This window comes from Brassica rapa, chromosome A05 (assembly GCF_000309985.2).
Source record: "Brassica rapa cultivar Chiifu-401-42 chromosome A05, CAAS_Brap_v3.01, whole genome shotgun sequence".
Classification (NCBI taxonomy): Eukaryota; Viridiplantae; Streptophyta; class Magnoliopsida; order Brassicales; family Brassicaceae; genus Brassica; species Brassica rapa.
In genome coordinates, this window is record NC_024799.2 from 15,275,465 (window position 1) to 15,292,357 (window position 16,893).

A 16,893-nucleotide genomic window follows, 5' to 3' on the forward strand; every position below is an offset into this window, starting at 1 on the left:
ATGTACTGTTGATCGATATCGACTGTGTCTCACCGGTTGATGCTTAGAGCAATCGTCTCCTCGGATCTTTCTTTTTTTTTATATTTTCTGAAACAAAGTAAACACAAAAATAAGTAAAACTGCTAATTAAAACGTAAATAAAACTTACCATTGGGTCGCCTCCCATTAAGCGCTTTGTTATAGTCATTTAGCTTGATTTTTTGAGGTGGTTTGGTTAGTATGGAGGTAGGTGACTACTTTTTGGGAAACAAGTGTCTACATATTCTTCGGACATTCTCGAACCAGGTGCCATCAAAGTTTTTTATTGCTTCTTCGCCTTTGGTTATGTGATCTTGCTGCCTCTGAATAATCCTTTCAGTATAATCTAATTTTTGTTGCAGCTCCTCCATTGTTTTGCTGATCCAAGCAATGCTGTTTTGGAGAGGGTGAAGGAGTCTGTCCATTGTTTGTTGCATCTTGTTGTACATCTTTTCCTGGTCAAACATGGCTTTGTCCATAATATCCATGACTCCATCTCTAGTGTATCTGTCATCTTCTGGTGAAGGTGTAGGTATGGGGTTGATTCCAGGCATCTTAAAATGTCCCTCATAGTGTGGTAGACTAAGATACTTCCCTCCTAATTTATTATCCATCTCCAATATTGCTTATATATCTGCCTTAGAAACATTCATGATCCTCCCATCCAATGCATGTGCGTTGCCATCTTCATCTCTGCATACTCCATACTCATCCGGCTGCATGACATGGATCTTCCTTTTGGAAGGGATAGCAGTGTGAAATGCGAAGCTCGGTTGGTAGTAATCATTCTCCCAACTGTTGATCTATCCTCTAGAAAATCATTTATCTCAATCGCAGGTCACTGTCGATCGGTTCTTCCATAGCTCTATCGATCGTCGCTTCAAATCAACAATCAAACGACGGCTAAGTTTCAGTGTCGATCAATGCTCCATTATCCGACTTAAGTTCGGCTCCAGGATCGGAGTAACATACTACTATCAATCCTGGATCATCTCCGATCTCCATGTAGTACGTCTGTGGCTTGACAACTCTCACTAGATCATGATAGACTTTGGGGTCTATGATGTTGATATGAATACATTCAGAGTATAAACAAGAAGAAGAGATCAAGAGAAGCATGCTGGTTGTGGACATAAGTGGCTTGATCCGTACAAAGTGTACGGATGGCTCTCTTGTAACCTAGCTTGAGTATCAAGGCAAGTAATGGAGAAACATGGACACAGATCACGTGTGGGAGTGTCCTAACTCTATGGAGATGTTTAATATAAAAGGAGGAGACCGTTGGAACTAGGGAACAAAGAGAGATCACATGTTATGTTAAGGATGAGAGAGATTGGCGAGATGTCACTATCATCCCTTATGTCCAAGCAAGTTTGTCTTACTTGCTTCCATTGTTTAGAGTTTCTAGTTTGTCATGGCATGGCCACTTGTAGTCTGTATTAAGAATGTAACCAGACACTAAATTAATTAAGGATTCAGTTCCTCACTTCTTTGCTTCCATCCGTAAATCTCTCTCTGTTTTCTCTATGTTCTTCACATAAAGTCTCAATAATCTCATAAACTCTCATGGTATCAGAGCACTAAGCTCCTGAAACCTATTTATGTGTTTTATTCTCTTATCATTTCACATCATTTCCGCAAAATCTCTAGTTTATTACTCTGATTTTTCATCTTTTCAAAACACTTCTTTACACTGTTCTTCAGTTGTTCTCAATCTGTTCTTGATGGACTAGTGGAGAACCCAAAAATGGTGGTAATACCAGTTACACTAAAGGGCCCCAACTATCTAGTATGGGCTAGACTTGCTAAAACAGCTCTTGGAGGCATAGGCTTTTGGGAGATTGTTGAAGAAGGCCGCAACACCAAGAAATCTATCCTAGGAGAGGATGGCAAAGAAGTGGTGATTGCGGATGCTGGAGATAAGAAGAAAGGTCAAGAGGATCTAATGGTACTGTCTATCATCCAGAACAGCCTTGCAGCTCCACTCCAAGAGGCTTATGCATACTGTGAAACCTCCAAGGAGCTGTGGGATACTCTCAAGAAGGTGTATGGCAACCAGGCTAACATCAGCAAGGTGTTTGAGGTTAAGAGAGCCATCAATACTCTCAGTCAAGAGGACAATGACTTTGATAAGCACTTTGGGAAGTTTAGATCCTTGTGGTCTGAACTTGAAATGCTTAGGCCAGGAACTGTAGATCCGGATGTACTCAATGAAAGGAGAGAACAAGATAAAGTCTTTGCTTTGCTGTTTACTCTCCACCCCGGATACAGTGATCTCATCAAGCACATCTTAAGAAACAAGTTGCTGCCCTCTCTAGATGAGGTATGTGCTGAGATAGAAAAGGAGCAAGGCTCCGTGGGTCTCTTTGGCAAGAAAGGCGAGCTGGTTATAGCAAATCAGGCTGAAGGAGCAGAGAACAAACCTGAGGGAGTGGCTAACAAGGGGTTTTATAAACCAGAAGAGAAGAAGGTGTGGGTATGTGATCACTGCAAGAAGAAGGGACATGGCAAGGATAAGTGCTGGATAGTTCACCCACATCTCAAGCCTCAGAAGTTCATGGCTCCTTACACTGATGCAATGGCGAATTACTCTGGTGAGATAGGAGAGCCATCTTCTTCTCAACGTGCTGGTGCTGCTGGAGATTGCAAGGCACAGTCATTCAGTGGCTATACAGCCGTGAGAACTGGCCAGGATGAGGCTATCAACAAATCTGACATTGCAGCCTTCATATCATTTACCTAGTACTCTTATTACTACTCTTAATGCATCTCATAAATCTGTGATAGTGTTAAGCCTCTAGTTATAGACTCAGGAGCTTCCCACCACATGATTAGTGATGCTAGATTGATTAGTAACATAGAAAATGTACTAGAAAATGTCATGATTACAAATGGAGATAAAATACCAATTAAAGGTGTATGAACTGTTAAACTGTTTGATAAAGCCTCAAAAGCTTTTTATATGCCTACATTTGCTTCAAATTTATTATCTTTCAAGAGAGCTACTACTGATTTAAACTGTAATGTGATCTTCAGTCCTAATGAGGTTGTGTTTCAAGATATTGAGACTCATAAGTTGATTGGAAAAGGTGTTACCAAGGAGGATCTATACCTACTTGAAGACATCAAGATTGTTTCAAATTTATCTTCAGCTTTTAGTTCAATTCATGTTTTAGATTATGATGTATTATGGCATGCTAGACTAGGCCATCCTCATTCCCGTGCACTGAACGTATTGCTACCTGATGTTTCCTTTAAAAATGATGGCTGTGAAGCATGTATTCTTGGCAAACATTGCAAGACTGTCTTTCCTAAGTCATCTACTATCTATGAAAACTGCTTTGATCTTATACATTCTGATGTCTGGACTGCACCATGCATATCTAGGGAGAATCATAGATACTTTGTCACTTTTATAGACCAAAAATCGAAATATACCTGGCTGACTATGATTCAAACTAAGATATGGTTCTAGATGCTTTCATGAACTTTATATGCCTACATTTGCTTCAAATTTATTATCTTTCAAGAGAGCTACTACTGATTTAAACTGTAATGTGATCTTCAGTCCTAATGAGGTTGTGTTTCAAGATATTGAGACTCATAAGTTGATTGGAAAAGGTGTTACCAAGGAGGATCTATACCTACTTGAAGACATCAAGATTGTTTCAAATTTATCTTCAGCTTTTAGTTCAATTCCTGTTTTAGATTATGATGTATTATGGCATGCTAGACTAGGCCATCCTCATTCCCGTGCACTGAACGTATTGCTACCTGATGTTTCCTTTAAAAATGATGGCTGTGAAGCATGTATTCTTGGCAAACATTGCAAGACTGTCTTTCCTAAGTCATCTACTATCGATGAAAACTGCTTTGATCTTATACATTCTGATGTCTGGACTGCACCATGCATATCTAGGGAGAATCATAGATACTTTGTCACTTTTATAGACCAAAAATCAAAATATACCTGGCTGACTATGATTCAAACTAAAGATATGGTCCTAGATGCTTTCATGAACTTTCAGAACTATGTAACTAACCAGTACAATGTTAAGATCAAAGTATTCAGGTCAGACAATGGAGGAGAATACACAAGTACAGCTTTCAAAAATCACCTAGCCAAACATGGGATCTTACACCAAACTAGCTGCCCCTATACTCCACAGCAAAATGGTGTTGCTGAAAGGAAGAATAGGCACTTGATGGAGGTGGCAAGATCCGTGATGTTTCAAACTAATGTGCCCAAGAGATTCTGGAGTGATGCTGTAATGACAGCATGCTACCTTATCAATAGAACACCAACAAGAATCCTTGGTGATCTCACTCCTTTTGAGGTATTAAATAACCCCAAACCCTTTATTGATCATTTAAGAGTATTTGGATGCTTGTGATATGTCTTACAACCAGGTGAGCTTAGAAACAAGCTTGAAGCTAGAAGCACTAAAGCAGTGTTCCTTGGATACTCTAATACCCAAAAGGGGTACAAATGTTATGCTCCAGAAGCCAGAAGGGTGTTTGTCTCTAGGGATGTGAAATTTGTGGAATCCAGAGGGTATTTTGAGAAGAAGAGTTGGGATGAGCTCAAAGATCTTCATCAAGCTCTCTCAGATAGGGCAGAGAACCTGAGACGCATAATGGAGAACCTTGGAATCAGTATGGCTTCACCAAATCGAGAAGGACAATCAACAAACAATCTGGAGGTTGCTCACCATCAGGAGGATGAACAAAATACAGATGTTGAGATTGAAGAAAGTGATAAAGCCGGTGCCTGTCCCCATCCTGATCCTAATGGGGGGAATCAAACTAGCTCACAGACTGATATGAGGATCATGATCAGGATGGAAACAAGCAAGATGCACCAGAACAAGAAGTGTGTGAAGAAGCTGAAGCCCATGTAGTACAGCCGCTTAGGAGAAGCACAAGAGTTAGGAAAGATCCCTCAAGCTGGAAAGAAACAAGAGTGTACTTCAACAGTCAAGCAGTAGCTCATCCAGTACATGCAGTATGTTCCCTAGCTCACAATCCCACGGCTCATCAAGCTTTCATCACCAGCATAAATCAAGAATACATTCCAAGATCTTATGTAGAAGCAATGGAGCTTAAGGAGTGGAAAGACTCAGTTGGAGATGAAATCAGTGCCATGATCAAGAATGATACATGGTATGAAACTGAACTTCCCAAGGGCAAGAAAGCCGTAACTAGCCGGCTCATCTTCACCATCAAGCAAACCAGAAAGGAAAAAGACGAGACTAGTGGCAAGAGGATACACCCAAGTCTATGGAGAAGATTACCTTGATACCTTTGTACCAGTAGCTAAACTCCACACCATAAGAATTGTTCTCTCATTGGTAGTCAATTTGGAGTGGGATCTGTGGCAAATGGATGTTAAGAATGTCTTCCTTCAAGGAGAATTGGAGGATGAAGTCTATATGAGACCTCCACCAGGCTTGGAAAGTCTTGTCAAACCAGGGAATGTGCTTAGACTGAAGAAAGCAATCTATGGACTGAAACAATCACCAAGATCATGGTACCATAAGCTGAGCACAACCCTTAATGGAAGAGGATTCAACAAATCTGAAGCAGATCACACTCTCTTCACTCTCACCTCTCAACGTGAGATGGTAGTCATCTTGATCTATGTGGATGACATTATCATCACAGGAAGTGACAAGGAAGGTATCTCCTTAACTAAAGCCTTTCTTAAAGCCTCTTTTGATATCAAATATATGGGTGAGCTAAAGTATTTTCTAGGGATTGAGATATGCCGATCTAAAGAAGGGTTATTTTTATCCCAAAGAAAGTACACACTTGATCTATTGAGTGAGGCAGGTTATCTTGGAGGAAAGAAAGCAAAGACTCCACTTGAAGATGGCTACAAAGTGCTGCGACAGGGGGAGTTTGAAGACAAGCCTTTTGGAGATGTGAGGCAGTATAGGAGGATGGTGGGAAAACTCATTTATCTCACAATCACAAGGCAAGAAATTCTTATCCCAAAGAAAGTACACACTTGATCTATTGAGTGTGGCAGGTGATCTTGGAGGAAAGAAAGGAAAGACTCCACTTGAAGATGGCTGTTTTGAAGACTCCACAATCACAAGACCAGACATCTGTTTTGCAGTAAACCAAGTTAGCCAGCAGATGCAAGCACCAAAGATTCACCACTGGAACATGGTTGAAAGGATCTTGAGATATCTAAGAGATGCACCAGGACAAGGAGTTTGGATGGGATGCAATAACATCACTGAAGTAGTAGGATATTGTGATGATGATTGGGCAGGAGATAAGGTTGATAGGAGATCAACTACTGGATATTGCACCTTTATAGGAGGTACTTGGTGACATGAAAAAGCAAGAAGCAGAAGGTTGTATCATGCTCAAGTGCAGAATCATAATATAGAGCTATGAGGAAGCTCACAAACGAGTTGATTTGGATAAAAGGGCTGCTTAAGGACTTGGGAATTGAGACTACAACACCAATGGCTATGCATTGTGACAATCAGGTTGCTATACACATTGCTAGCAACTCAGTCTTCCATGAAAGGACTAAACACATTGAAGTAGATTGCCACAAGGTGAGACAGGCTGTAGAACAGAAGATCATCTTACCATGCTAAACAAGAAGTGAAGATCAGTTAGCTGACATCTTCACCAAGGCTTCAAGTTCTAAAATCTGTGAGTTCATTCTTTCCATGTTGGGACTCATGGATCTCTCATCACACTGATCCTCTTAGCCATGAAGTGTTCTACTCTTTTTTCTTGGCTTGGTTTTTATCCCACATGGTTTTTCCAGGTTAAGGTTTTAATGAGGAAATGCTTCATGGTTTCCAAGCTTGATCGGTCTCTATGATCAAGCTTGAGGGGGAGTGTTGATATGAAGACATTCAGAATATAAACAAGATCAAGAGATCAAGAGAAGCATGCTGGTTGTGGACATAAGTGGCTGGATCCGTACAAAGTGTACGGATGGCTCTCTTGTAACCTAGCTTGAGTATCAAGGCAAGTAATAGAGAAACATGGACACAGATCACGTGTGGGAGTGTCCTAACTCTATAGAGATGTTTAATATAAAAGAAGGAGACCGTTGGAGCTAGGGAACAAAGAGAGATCACATGTTATGTTAAGGATGAGAGAGATTGGCGAGATGTCACTATCATCCCTTTTGTCCGAGCCAGTTTGTCTTACTTGCTTCAATTGTTTATAGTTTCTAGTTTGTCATGGCATGGCCACTTGTAGTCTATATTAAGAATGTAACCAGACACTAAATTAATTAAGGAATTCAGTTCCTACTTCCATCCGTAAATCTCTCTCTCTCTCTTTTCTCCATGTTCTTCACATAAAGTCTCAATTATCTCATAAACTCTCATATGAGTGCAGGCACAACTGGTTAGTCTATAGTATGTTGCAAACTGCTCCTACAGTAGCCATGAAAGCTCTGCCAAGTAGTATAGAAGAATTCCAATTAAGCTTTCAATCTGCACCTCAAGGTTTCTGATGATTCCTCTTGAGTTACTCTTAGAACAGTCACTATAAGAAAAACTCATCTTAACTACGAAAAATTAACAAGGAAAAAGAGGAACCATAAATTTACGGCTACTATACAAGTAGTTTACGAGGAATGTAAAAGTCAGTGTAAGTTCGTCATAAAATAACGACAATAAAATTTCATCGTAAAAAAGAAGTGACTTGTACTCGCTCAAATAAGAGGTTCAATCTTAGTACTTAAGGATCGAGTGCACAAGGAGCTAAGGCACACAATAGATCCTAACTAGTTTATGATTAACCTAGGCAAACAATTAAATAGTAAATAGCAGTTGTTCGATTGATTGGTTGTAAACAATTATGAGAAATAGTTAGATCTAGGGTTTCATGTAGTTGTGATTATAGTGATTTAGATACTAAGGTTTTCAATCCTAGAACATGAATTCTAATTGCAAATTATTCCAGCTTCGGAGTGCGAATAAATCCTATTGACTAAGTCCAATATATCAGCTGTCGCTTGTTGATATGGTTTGAACATCGATTGATGCTATGCGATTAGCGTCGATCGATGTTTACCTAGCCAAGCTTTAGCGATCTATTCGATAGGTTCACTAGTATTAACTAAATCATTTGTCGCTTGTTTCTAGCAATGAGCTGTCGCTTGCACTTAATTATCCCAAGTTCAGGGTTCTAGTTAGCTACTCTAGAACACAAGCATTAATAACAATTCCTCTCAAGGAAATCTTTATAACCTTAGCGTATCTAAATTTTGGGCTGATCCCTCATAACCTTACTTATAACCTAAATCTAACAAAGGTAACTACTCAGAGACATGAAAGCATAACATAGCAAATATCTGAATAAAATGCATAAACAGAATAAGGTAGAAAAACTGGAATTCCAATACAAAGCTCTGAAGGAGTCTTGGATCTTCTCTCCAAACTATTAAAAACCCTAAATATGTTCTGCTGTAACAAGTAGAAAGTATGAAAACGTGTGTTGCCCAAAACAATGGCAGAGCACATACATATTAGGTTAGAGTCGGCTAGGGGCATTCTTGTAAATGATTTGGAACTTCGGCCATAAGTTGGCTGGGAACCAAGTCGGGTCTTTCGCGCTTTGCTGTCGATTGACGACAAGAGTTGTCCGTCGATGGATGTTTGACTCTGAATGTCGACTCTGGACTGGTTTGATAGACAGCTACGAGTTTCTTCTAGCTTTATCTCCAAAATGCCCCAAAATCACCATATATCTTCAAAACACTCTTGAACCTGTCAATACTCTAAAAAGGCTCCAAAACATAACAAACAAATCCTAAAACACTTATATACCATGGCTAAAAACAGGAAAAATCTATGGCATATCAATCTTCCGTACTTGTTGACTTGTCAAGTATGCTTTCTCGGAAAATAGTCCCTCGAGCATGGGGTTGGATTCAAAACATCGCTTTCATTGTCATGTTTTATCTTCTAGCAGATCGGCCTTTTAGCTTGCATCGAGCCTTTTGTCTAAATGGGCCTTTTTTGAACTGGGTTGAACATTGATAGAGGTGCGCGGCCCATCTCTATTAATTAGCCCCCTCCCCCTTGATTTGGTGAAAAGTTGCAAATCTAACAAATTTGTTTCCAGATGCTTGTATAAAAAACCCCATTTTCTATACTGGGATTTAAGTTTTGTATTTTTTTTTTTGAGGGAATGGTTTGGGGACACGAAGCATATGTTGAATGTGCTCTATAGATACTCATGGGTTGCTTGTTACTTCTCACTTTTTCCAAATTCTACTTTTTTCCCCTTTTGAGTTCTTGGTGATGTCGCGTCGTGCGGAGTTATCGGATTCTCTACTTACGGGCTGATTGGTTACTATTTTCGAGGAAACCCGTTCATGCCGTCTTGTGGTCAATATTTGGCCTCAGAGAATGATTTTTCAATAGGTCTGTCATCGTATATTGGTATTATCCCTCGTTGCTTGGGTGATATATCTGGTCCCCACCCAGTCCTTTACAGGCTCAAAGTAATCCATCATAGTGTATATCGAGACCAGTTTGAGACAGTAGCGGTTGTGGTGGTGGTTGTGGTGATTGATTTCGCCGAGGTGATGGACCGTCATTTCCCTGTCAAGTTAATGCAATGCCTTCTTCTAAATTTGATAGTGATTTTTCTCAGGAAGTTATACAAGCTTTCTGATACCACTCAAATTACCCTAAGGAGTGTTACTATCATCAAAAGAGGTTCAGATGTAGTACTTAGGGATCGAATCCACAAGGAGCTAGGGAATAATTAAATCTAGTGTTTATTAATTCTAAGAGTTGTAAATGTTTAAATGAAATAGCAATAGTAACAAGAAAAGTAAATAGTAAATGTAACTTGGTTGGAAATGATATTAGATGCAGGGCCACTATTCAGGTGTTGGAGATTATAATATCTATAGATGCCTAATTGTTGCATGTATGATATGTTTGGACTCAATCGCTTAACTCAGTGATCAGCTGTCGCATGTTTCACTGGTTAACAAGCTAGATCTCGTGTCTCAACGGTTAGTATGTTGACAACGAGAGAGTGTCGATCGATGGTCCTATTGGGACGTCGACTGATACAACTTTGCCTACGTCGACCGATAGTCAGTTGAGGACATCGATCGACGGGTTCTAGCCAGGCCTATACGCGAGTATGATATGCCCTATTAAGATACTAAATTGGCGGTTAGCCCTCTCTGGCAGCCCTAATATGATAGATAGATGTCAGGATGGGATAACAAGGGTGCTTGAGTATGCAATCCTATGATCAAGTTCTAGTTAGCAAGGCTAAAACAAGCAATGAATACAAATCTATCATGAATATCACAACAAGGCAGATCTATAGTTTGGGGCTAATCCCACAAACCTATCTGAACTCTGGACTAATAAGTGAACTGCTCATACATAGCAAAGCAATTCATAACAATGAAGAAATAAAAATTCAAAGTATAGATGAAAAGAAATGAAAACAAGGAGTTCCAATCACAAGTGATCTTCTCTCCAAAACTCTCTCTTCTCTCTCAAAGTAAAACTGTAACAAAAAGCTCTCTCTGCCGTCAAAACACTTAGGCAATATATAATCTACTAGGTTAAAAACTCGTCAGGGCATTTTCGTAATTTGGCTTGGCCATGGGTTTTAAGTCCGCTGGATCCAAAATGTCGCGTGTCCAATGTCTCGACATCGATCGATGTTACTTGTGTACATCGCTCGATGTTACTTGTGTACATCGATCGATATTAATCTTCATCTGTCGAGGCATCTCTAGGTGTCGATCGACAGCACTGATGCGCATCGATCGATTGTTCTTCCTCTCGTCGACCTCTACATGGTCAGCTCGGGTGAAATGTCCTTTAAGCTCCAAAATGCTCTAAAGTCATAGCTTTACTCCGAAATACAACTGAACCTGAAAACATACCTAGAAGAGTAGAAAACATAGATATATATATATATAGTAAAACACCTATATACCATGGATGAAAACGGGTCAAATCCAAGGTATATCAACTCCCCCAGACTTACCCTTTTGCTTGTCCTCAAGCAAAACATACAGGCAGTCTCTCTGAAAGAGGTTTGAAAATATTAGGGACTTAAGATTTTAAAGCATAGAAATCTTTCCCTCAACAATTTTGCAACCACATTTAAAAAGTTCTAATCACAGAAGCACACTATGCAATATCCTAGCTTAGCAACCATTTCTAACATAACACAACTCATCAATTCACGTCTGACATCCCCTCTACTGACTTCATTTCTTAGCATAAATATAAAGTGAATGCTTTACCTTGGGAGTATCGATCATAGGATGCAAGGATTTCAGACAGGTATCTGGAGCTGCAGGTAAAAGTTAGTTCCTAGTTTTTCTCTCTCTAATTTTCTCTCTTGAGTCAAAGTCTGCCATGAATCAAAACTTAATGGTGGCTGCCACCAAGTTCTGTTCACTTCTTTTTGACCTATATCCAAGAGTTCTTTGCGAAAGCGAGCCTTGAAGATTGCCGCCTCCAAGTCCCGTTTCGAACTCTTTTATTGGAGTCTTTATGAATCAAGCCTTAATAGTTTTAGCCACCAAATCCTGTTCAGACTCATCCTAAGTAAACAATAGATCTTATATTGATTTTTTTATTATTATTATTATTTTTTTTTTTTTAAATAGAACTCACTAACTATTCTAGGGTCGAAACTTAGAGAGAGAAAATGTGATAAATAATCTACACAAGGCGTTACCTTCCAGACCTGTCTGAAGAATTCGATCCCATGTATACCAAACCCCAAGACAAGCGGTTATGTCAGGTTTAGTATTGGAAATCAGCTTTGGTTACTTCATACGGTCAAGGCAAGTGTGTAGTTGATAGGTTGATCTGCTTTAGCATCTATAGTGCTATCTGCAATCAGTAAATCTAAAATGGTGCTGAAGATTGGTTAGATATTCAAGTTTAAATCAATATAAGATCATAGTCCCATTTCCAATAGCTAAGCATAATTTATTAAAATTCCTTTTATATAAGAATAAAATAAATTATATCAGTAAATCTTCCCCCAGACTTAAATTACACTGTCCCAGTGTAACTCAGTCGGAGTTATGATGGAATAATTCATAAGTACGAAATGTAACAAGTAAGGAAGATACATCTGACCGGATTAGATATCGATCGATGTGAAAATGTTGCATCAATCGTCGTGTGTTTATCTATGTCGAGCGATGTCGACGTCTCGTCGGCGGTCGATATTCAGGTCCCCCTACTTGGGTCTCCTAAATCTGAAAGAAATAAAAATAAAATAAATAAATGCTAGCTAATAAAACCAAAATAAAATACCTAATAGCAGCGCCTGGTTATAGTCATTTAGCTTGACTGTGGTAGTGATTGGCTATTTGGTGGATAAACAGCTGCTTGTTAGAAAACAAGCATCCACGTCATCTTTGCACATTCTGGACCAAGATGCAATGAAACTTCTTGTGGCCTCATCATTTCTTGTCCAATTGTCATCCATCTTCTTAAGTACATTGGAGATGTTCTGTAGCCTATCTTGAACGTTGTCAATGATGACCTGGTGCCAGCCTATGTTGTCATAGGCGTATGCTGAAAGTTTTGTCAGTTCCTCGTGCATTGACTCTATTCTTTTGTGCATCAGCTGCTCGCCGGCTGGTGTAGACTCGGCGTCGATCGATGCGATTAAGTGTTCGTCGGTCGATCTCGGCGACTTACCATCGAGCGATTTCGCTCACTTCCAGTCGATCGATGCTGATATCTGGTGTTGAGCTGTGAGTTGCCTCTGAATGGCTTTGACTTCTTTCTGTAGCCATTCTGTGTGGCTGTCTAGTCTACCGATTCTGTTGTCGAATGGAAAGTAGATGTCATCGCAGCGTTTGTCAAGTCGTTCCTCCATGGTGTCTACAGCAGTGTAGATCTTGGATGTGATCTTGTCAACCTCTGCTGCTGTGTAGGGAAGTAACTCCACATGATTCTTGCCATCGATCCATGGCCCTTGTAGCCTGTCGATCGAAGATGAGTTTGCCTGCAAAAAATTTTGAGTAGTAATTTTATCAATATCCCTTTGGGCATGAAGTATTTGACTAGACAATTTGCTTAAATATATCATGACTGGTGATACGAAGCGGTCATGCATGTCCTCGTAAGTCTGCAGCCTATCATCCATGGCTGAGATCTTAGCTTCGATCGATGTGATGGTACACACGTCGATCGATGTGGCTGGTTGTTGGTCCTTCTTGCGAATGGTGTCCAGATCTTGCTGTAGTAGCTCGATTTTAGTGCTCAGCCAGTCCACGTTGTTGTTGAGAGGGTAGTACACGTCGTTTATCCTCGTGTTGATGTATGAGACTTCCCATTCATCCTTGTGTTCTGCTGAACATTGCGGTTCTGCAGGGATCTGGGCTGTCGGAAGACTGACGTCGATCGATGGTTCATGTGGTGCGTCGATCGATGTTGAGGTCGTGGCTTCCTTCTCAAGTTGTTGTTGTAAACTCTCAATTTCTGTCCTTCTACCATACTTCTGAAAAGCTCATTGTAGCCTCTATCCAAAGGTTGATGTCTATCTTCTATCTTTAACACTCCTCTTTGATTATCCAAATTGTATTACGTAATGCTTCGTAAAAAACTTAATCATGGAAAAACCCATTAAGATAAAAACTATGACAAGAGAAAAAGAGTATACTGCCGTAATCTTTCCCTGATAATAGTAGACATAGCTTTCTTGTCACAGGTCGCGCAAATACCGCATTCCGATACTATAGACGTATTTTCGGAATATTGTAGTGGGAAGAGCTTTTGTAAGCAAATCAGCTGGATTGTCGCATGACCGTACATATTCGATGTCCACTTCTTTATTTTTCTCAAGCTCCTTTATGTACGAGAAAATTTTTGGAGGGATGTGCTTTGTTCTGTTGCTCTTGATATAGCCTTCTTTAAGTTGAGCAACACAAGCCGAATTGTCTGCAGATATTTTTATCGGCTGTTTCTCGTTGACTATTCCGCTTGCTTCTTGTATGTGTTAAGTTTTAAGGATATCCAAAGAAATGGATATCATATTGATTCTATGATTAAAGATGGCATTGGATTTCTTTGCATTAAGTCCGAGAGGAAACATATATTAGAAGAGTTAAGAATGTTATCCTCTGAACTATATTGTACAAAAATAACCATGACTGAGTCCTATGCCGTGGTAAACATGAAGTTTACTGATACATTTAAAATCTGGCATGAGAGGACATCCTGGTTCAGTCATGATGAGAAAGATAGTGCAAAATTCGAATGGCTATCCGTTGAAAAACGAAAATAATTTGCAAACAGGCGAGTTTACATGTAATGCATGTTCTCAAGGAAAATTTATAACGCGGCCATCACCAGCAAAAGTAGGCATTAAATCACCAATGTTTTTAGAAAGAATTCATGGTGATATATGTGGGCGATCCACCCATCGTGCGGGCCGTTTAAGTATTTCATGGTATTGATTGACGCATCCAGTAGATGGTCAAGTGTGTCTCTTTTGACGACACGAAATACGGCTTTCGCAAAGTTCATTGCCCAGATAATAAAGCTGAGAACGCAAAGCTGAGAACGCAGTTCTCAGAGTATGCCATTAATAAAGTAAGGCTTGATAATGCTGGTGAATTTACATCGCAAGCCTTTGATGATTATTGTATGTCAATGGAGATTGATGTGGAGCATCCAGTTCCCTATGTACATAACAAAATGGCATGGCCGAGTCATTGATAAATCGGTTGCAGTTGATTGCAAGACCGTTAGTCCTGAGAACAAAGCTCCCAATTTCTGTATGGGGTCATGCTATATTGCATGCGGCTGCACTGGTTCGGTTAAGACCGAGTGCATATCATAAGTACTCCCATTACAATTGGCATCTGGGAAAGAGCCAGATTTATCCCATCTCTGCGTCTTTGGGTGTGCGGTCTATGTTCTGATAGCTCCGCCACAAAGAACAAAAATGGGCCCACAAAGGAGATTGGAAATATATGTGGGTTATACGTCACCAAGTATAATAAGATATCTGGAAGCAGTAACTGGTGATATGTTTACGGCAAGGTTTGTCGATTGCCATTTTAATGAAGATGAATTTCCAGCGTTAGGGGGATGACTTAATAGAATTTCTAAAGAGATTACACGATGTACACCGTCGTTGTTACACCTTGATCCCCCCTATGAATCAAAGAGAGCTGGAAGTTCAGAAAATTGTGTATTTGGATATTTGGCAAACCAGTTACTAGATGTGTTCACAGATACGAGAAGGGTGACAAAATCATGTTGCTGAAAATGTTCCATCCAGAGTTGATGTTCCTAAAGAACAAACTATTGAAATTAAAATGAATGAACCTAGGGTTCAGTTAAAGAGCGGGAGACCATCGGGTTCTAAAGATAAAAATCTCCGAAAGAAAAAGAAATTGGGCGAGCAAAATATTAACGTTCCAGAAGAACCTGATATTGAAAGATGTCTGAAAGAAGACATAAATGGAAAGGTTCCAGAAGAACCTGTTACTGAAAAATGTCTGAAAGAAGGCATATATAAAGGATGATCCAGCTGTCGAGAAGGGAATAGAAAAGTATGAGATTTCCATCAACTACGCCCGAGATGAAAAAATATGGATCAAAAATAAGATAAAAGATGTTGATGGAATGGTCTCCTTTTCTGTGTCTAAAGAGATGTATCATGAAAATGATGATCCTGATCCAAGGTCCATTTTGGAATGTCAGAAAAGACATGATTGGGAGGATTGCAAGAGGACCATTCAAATTGAATTACTCTCCCTAAATAAAAGAAATGTCTTTGGACCTATAGTCATAACGCCTGAGAATATAAATCCTGTTGGGTATAAGTGGGTATTCGTGAGAAAAGTAAATGAGAAAAATGAAGTAACACGATATAAAGCCCGATTAGTTGTCCAAGGTTTTCTTAGAGACCGGGAATTGATTTTGAGGAAACGTATTCCCCGGTAATGGATGCAATTACATTTAGATTTTTGATGAGCCTAACGACATCTGAAAATCTTGAAATGCATCTCATGGATGTTGTGATTGCATATTTGTGTGAACCGTTGGATAACGATATATATATGAAACTCCATGAGGGATTGAAAATGCCAGGGGCATTGAAAGAAAAATCCAGGGAGATTTGTTCGGTCAAGTTACAGCGATCACTTTACGGATTAAAGCAATCCGGACGCATGTTGTACAATCGCTTAAGTGAATATCTTTTGAGTAAAGGATATGTGAATAATGCGATATGTCCATGCGTTTTTATAAAGAAATCATCATCTGCCTTTGTGATCATTGCTGTATATGTAGACGACCTGAACATAATTAGAACTCAAAAGGAGGTTGATGATGCTCGAACTCATATGAAAGAGGAGTTCAAAATGAAAGATCTCGGCAAGACAAAGTTTTGTCTTGGGCTCCTGATAGAGCATCCCCGAGAAGGAATATTTGCGCATCAATCAAACTATACAAAAAGATTATTGAAACGCTTTTATATGGGTAAAGCGACTCCTTTGAGTACTCCAATGATTGGTAGAACTCTCGATATTGAGAGAGATCCGTTTAGGTCCTGCGAAGATAGCGAGAAGATATTAGGTCCTGAAGTACCTTATATGAGTGCTATCGGTGAGCTTTTGTATCTTGCAAACTGTACTAGGCCTGATTTTACGTTCGCTACTAATCTACTAGCAAGATACAGTTCTACTCCTACTCGCAGGCACTGGGACGGAATAAAACATGTATTTTGTTACGTCCAAGGTACAGTTGATTTAGGGTTAATGTATTTTAGAAAACCCGAGTTTGGTTTTTGCAGATGCTGGATACTTATCAGATCCTCATAAGGCTCGATCGCAAACCGGCTATTTTTTACAAATGGTGG

At 39.6% G+C, this 16,893-nt stretch overlaps 1 protein-coding gene and 1 long non-coding RNA gene across 2 annotated transcripts; one reads left to right on the top strand and one right to left on the bottom strand.

Annotated features, from left to right (window-relative positions):
- LOC117133931 lies at window positions 1-4,116 on the bottom strand. The gene is made up of 2 exons (XR_004458009.1): window positions 3,989-4,116; window positions 1-3,456 (listed from the first exon to the last, which is right to left on the bottom strand). It is a non-coding gene; the product is annotated as an uncharacterized LOC117133931 (long non-coding RNA).
- LOC117133929 lies at window positions 1,707-4,033 on the top strand. The gene is made up of 2 exons (XM_033291091.1): window positions 1,707-3,064; window positions 3,597-4,033. The coding sequence occupies exon 1, from the start codon at window positions 1,766-1,768 to the stop codon at window positions 2,759-2,761; it is 996 nt and encodes a 331-aa protein (XP_033146982.1). The 5' UTR covers window positions 1,707-1,765; the 3' UTR covers window positions 2,762-3,064; window positions 3,597-4,033.
- Window positions 4,117-16,893: the final 12,777 nt, after the last annotated feature.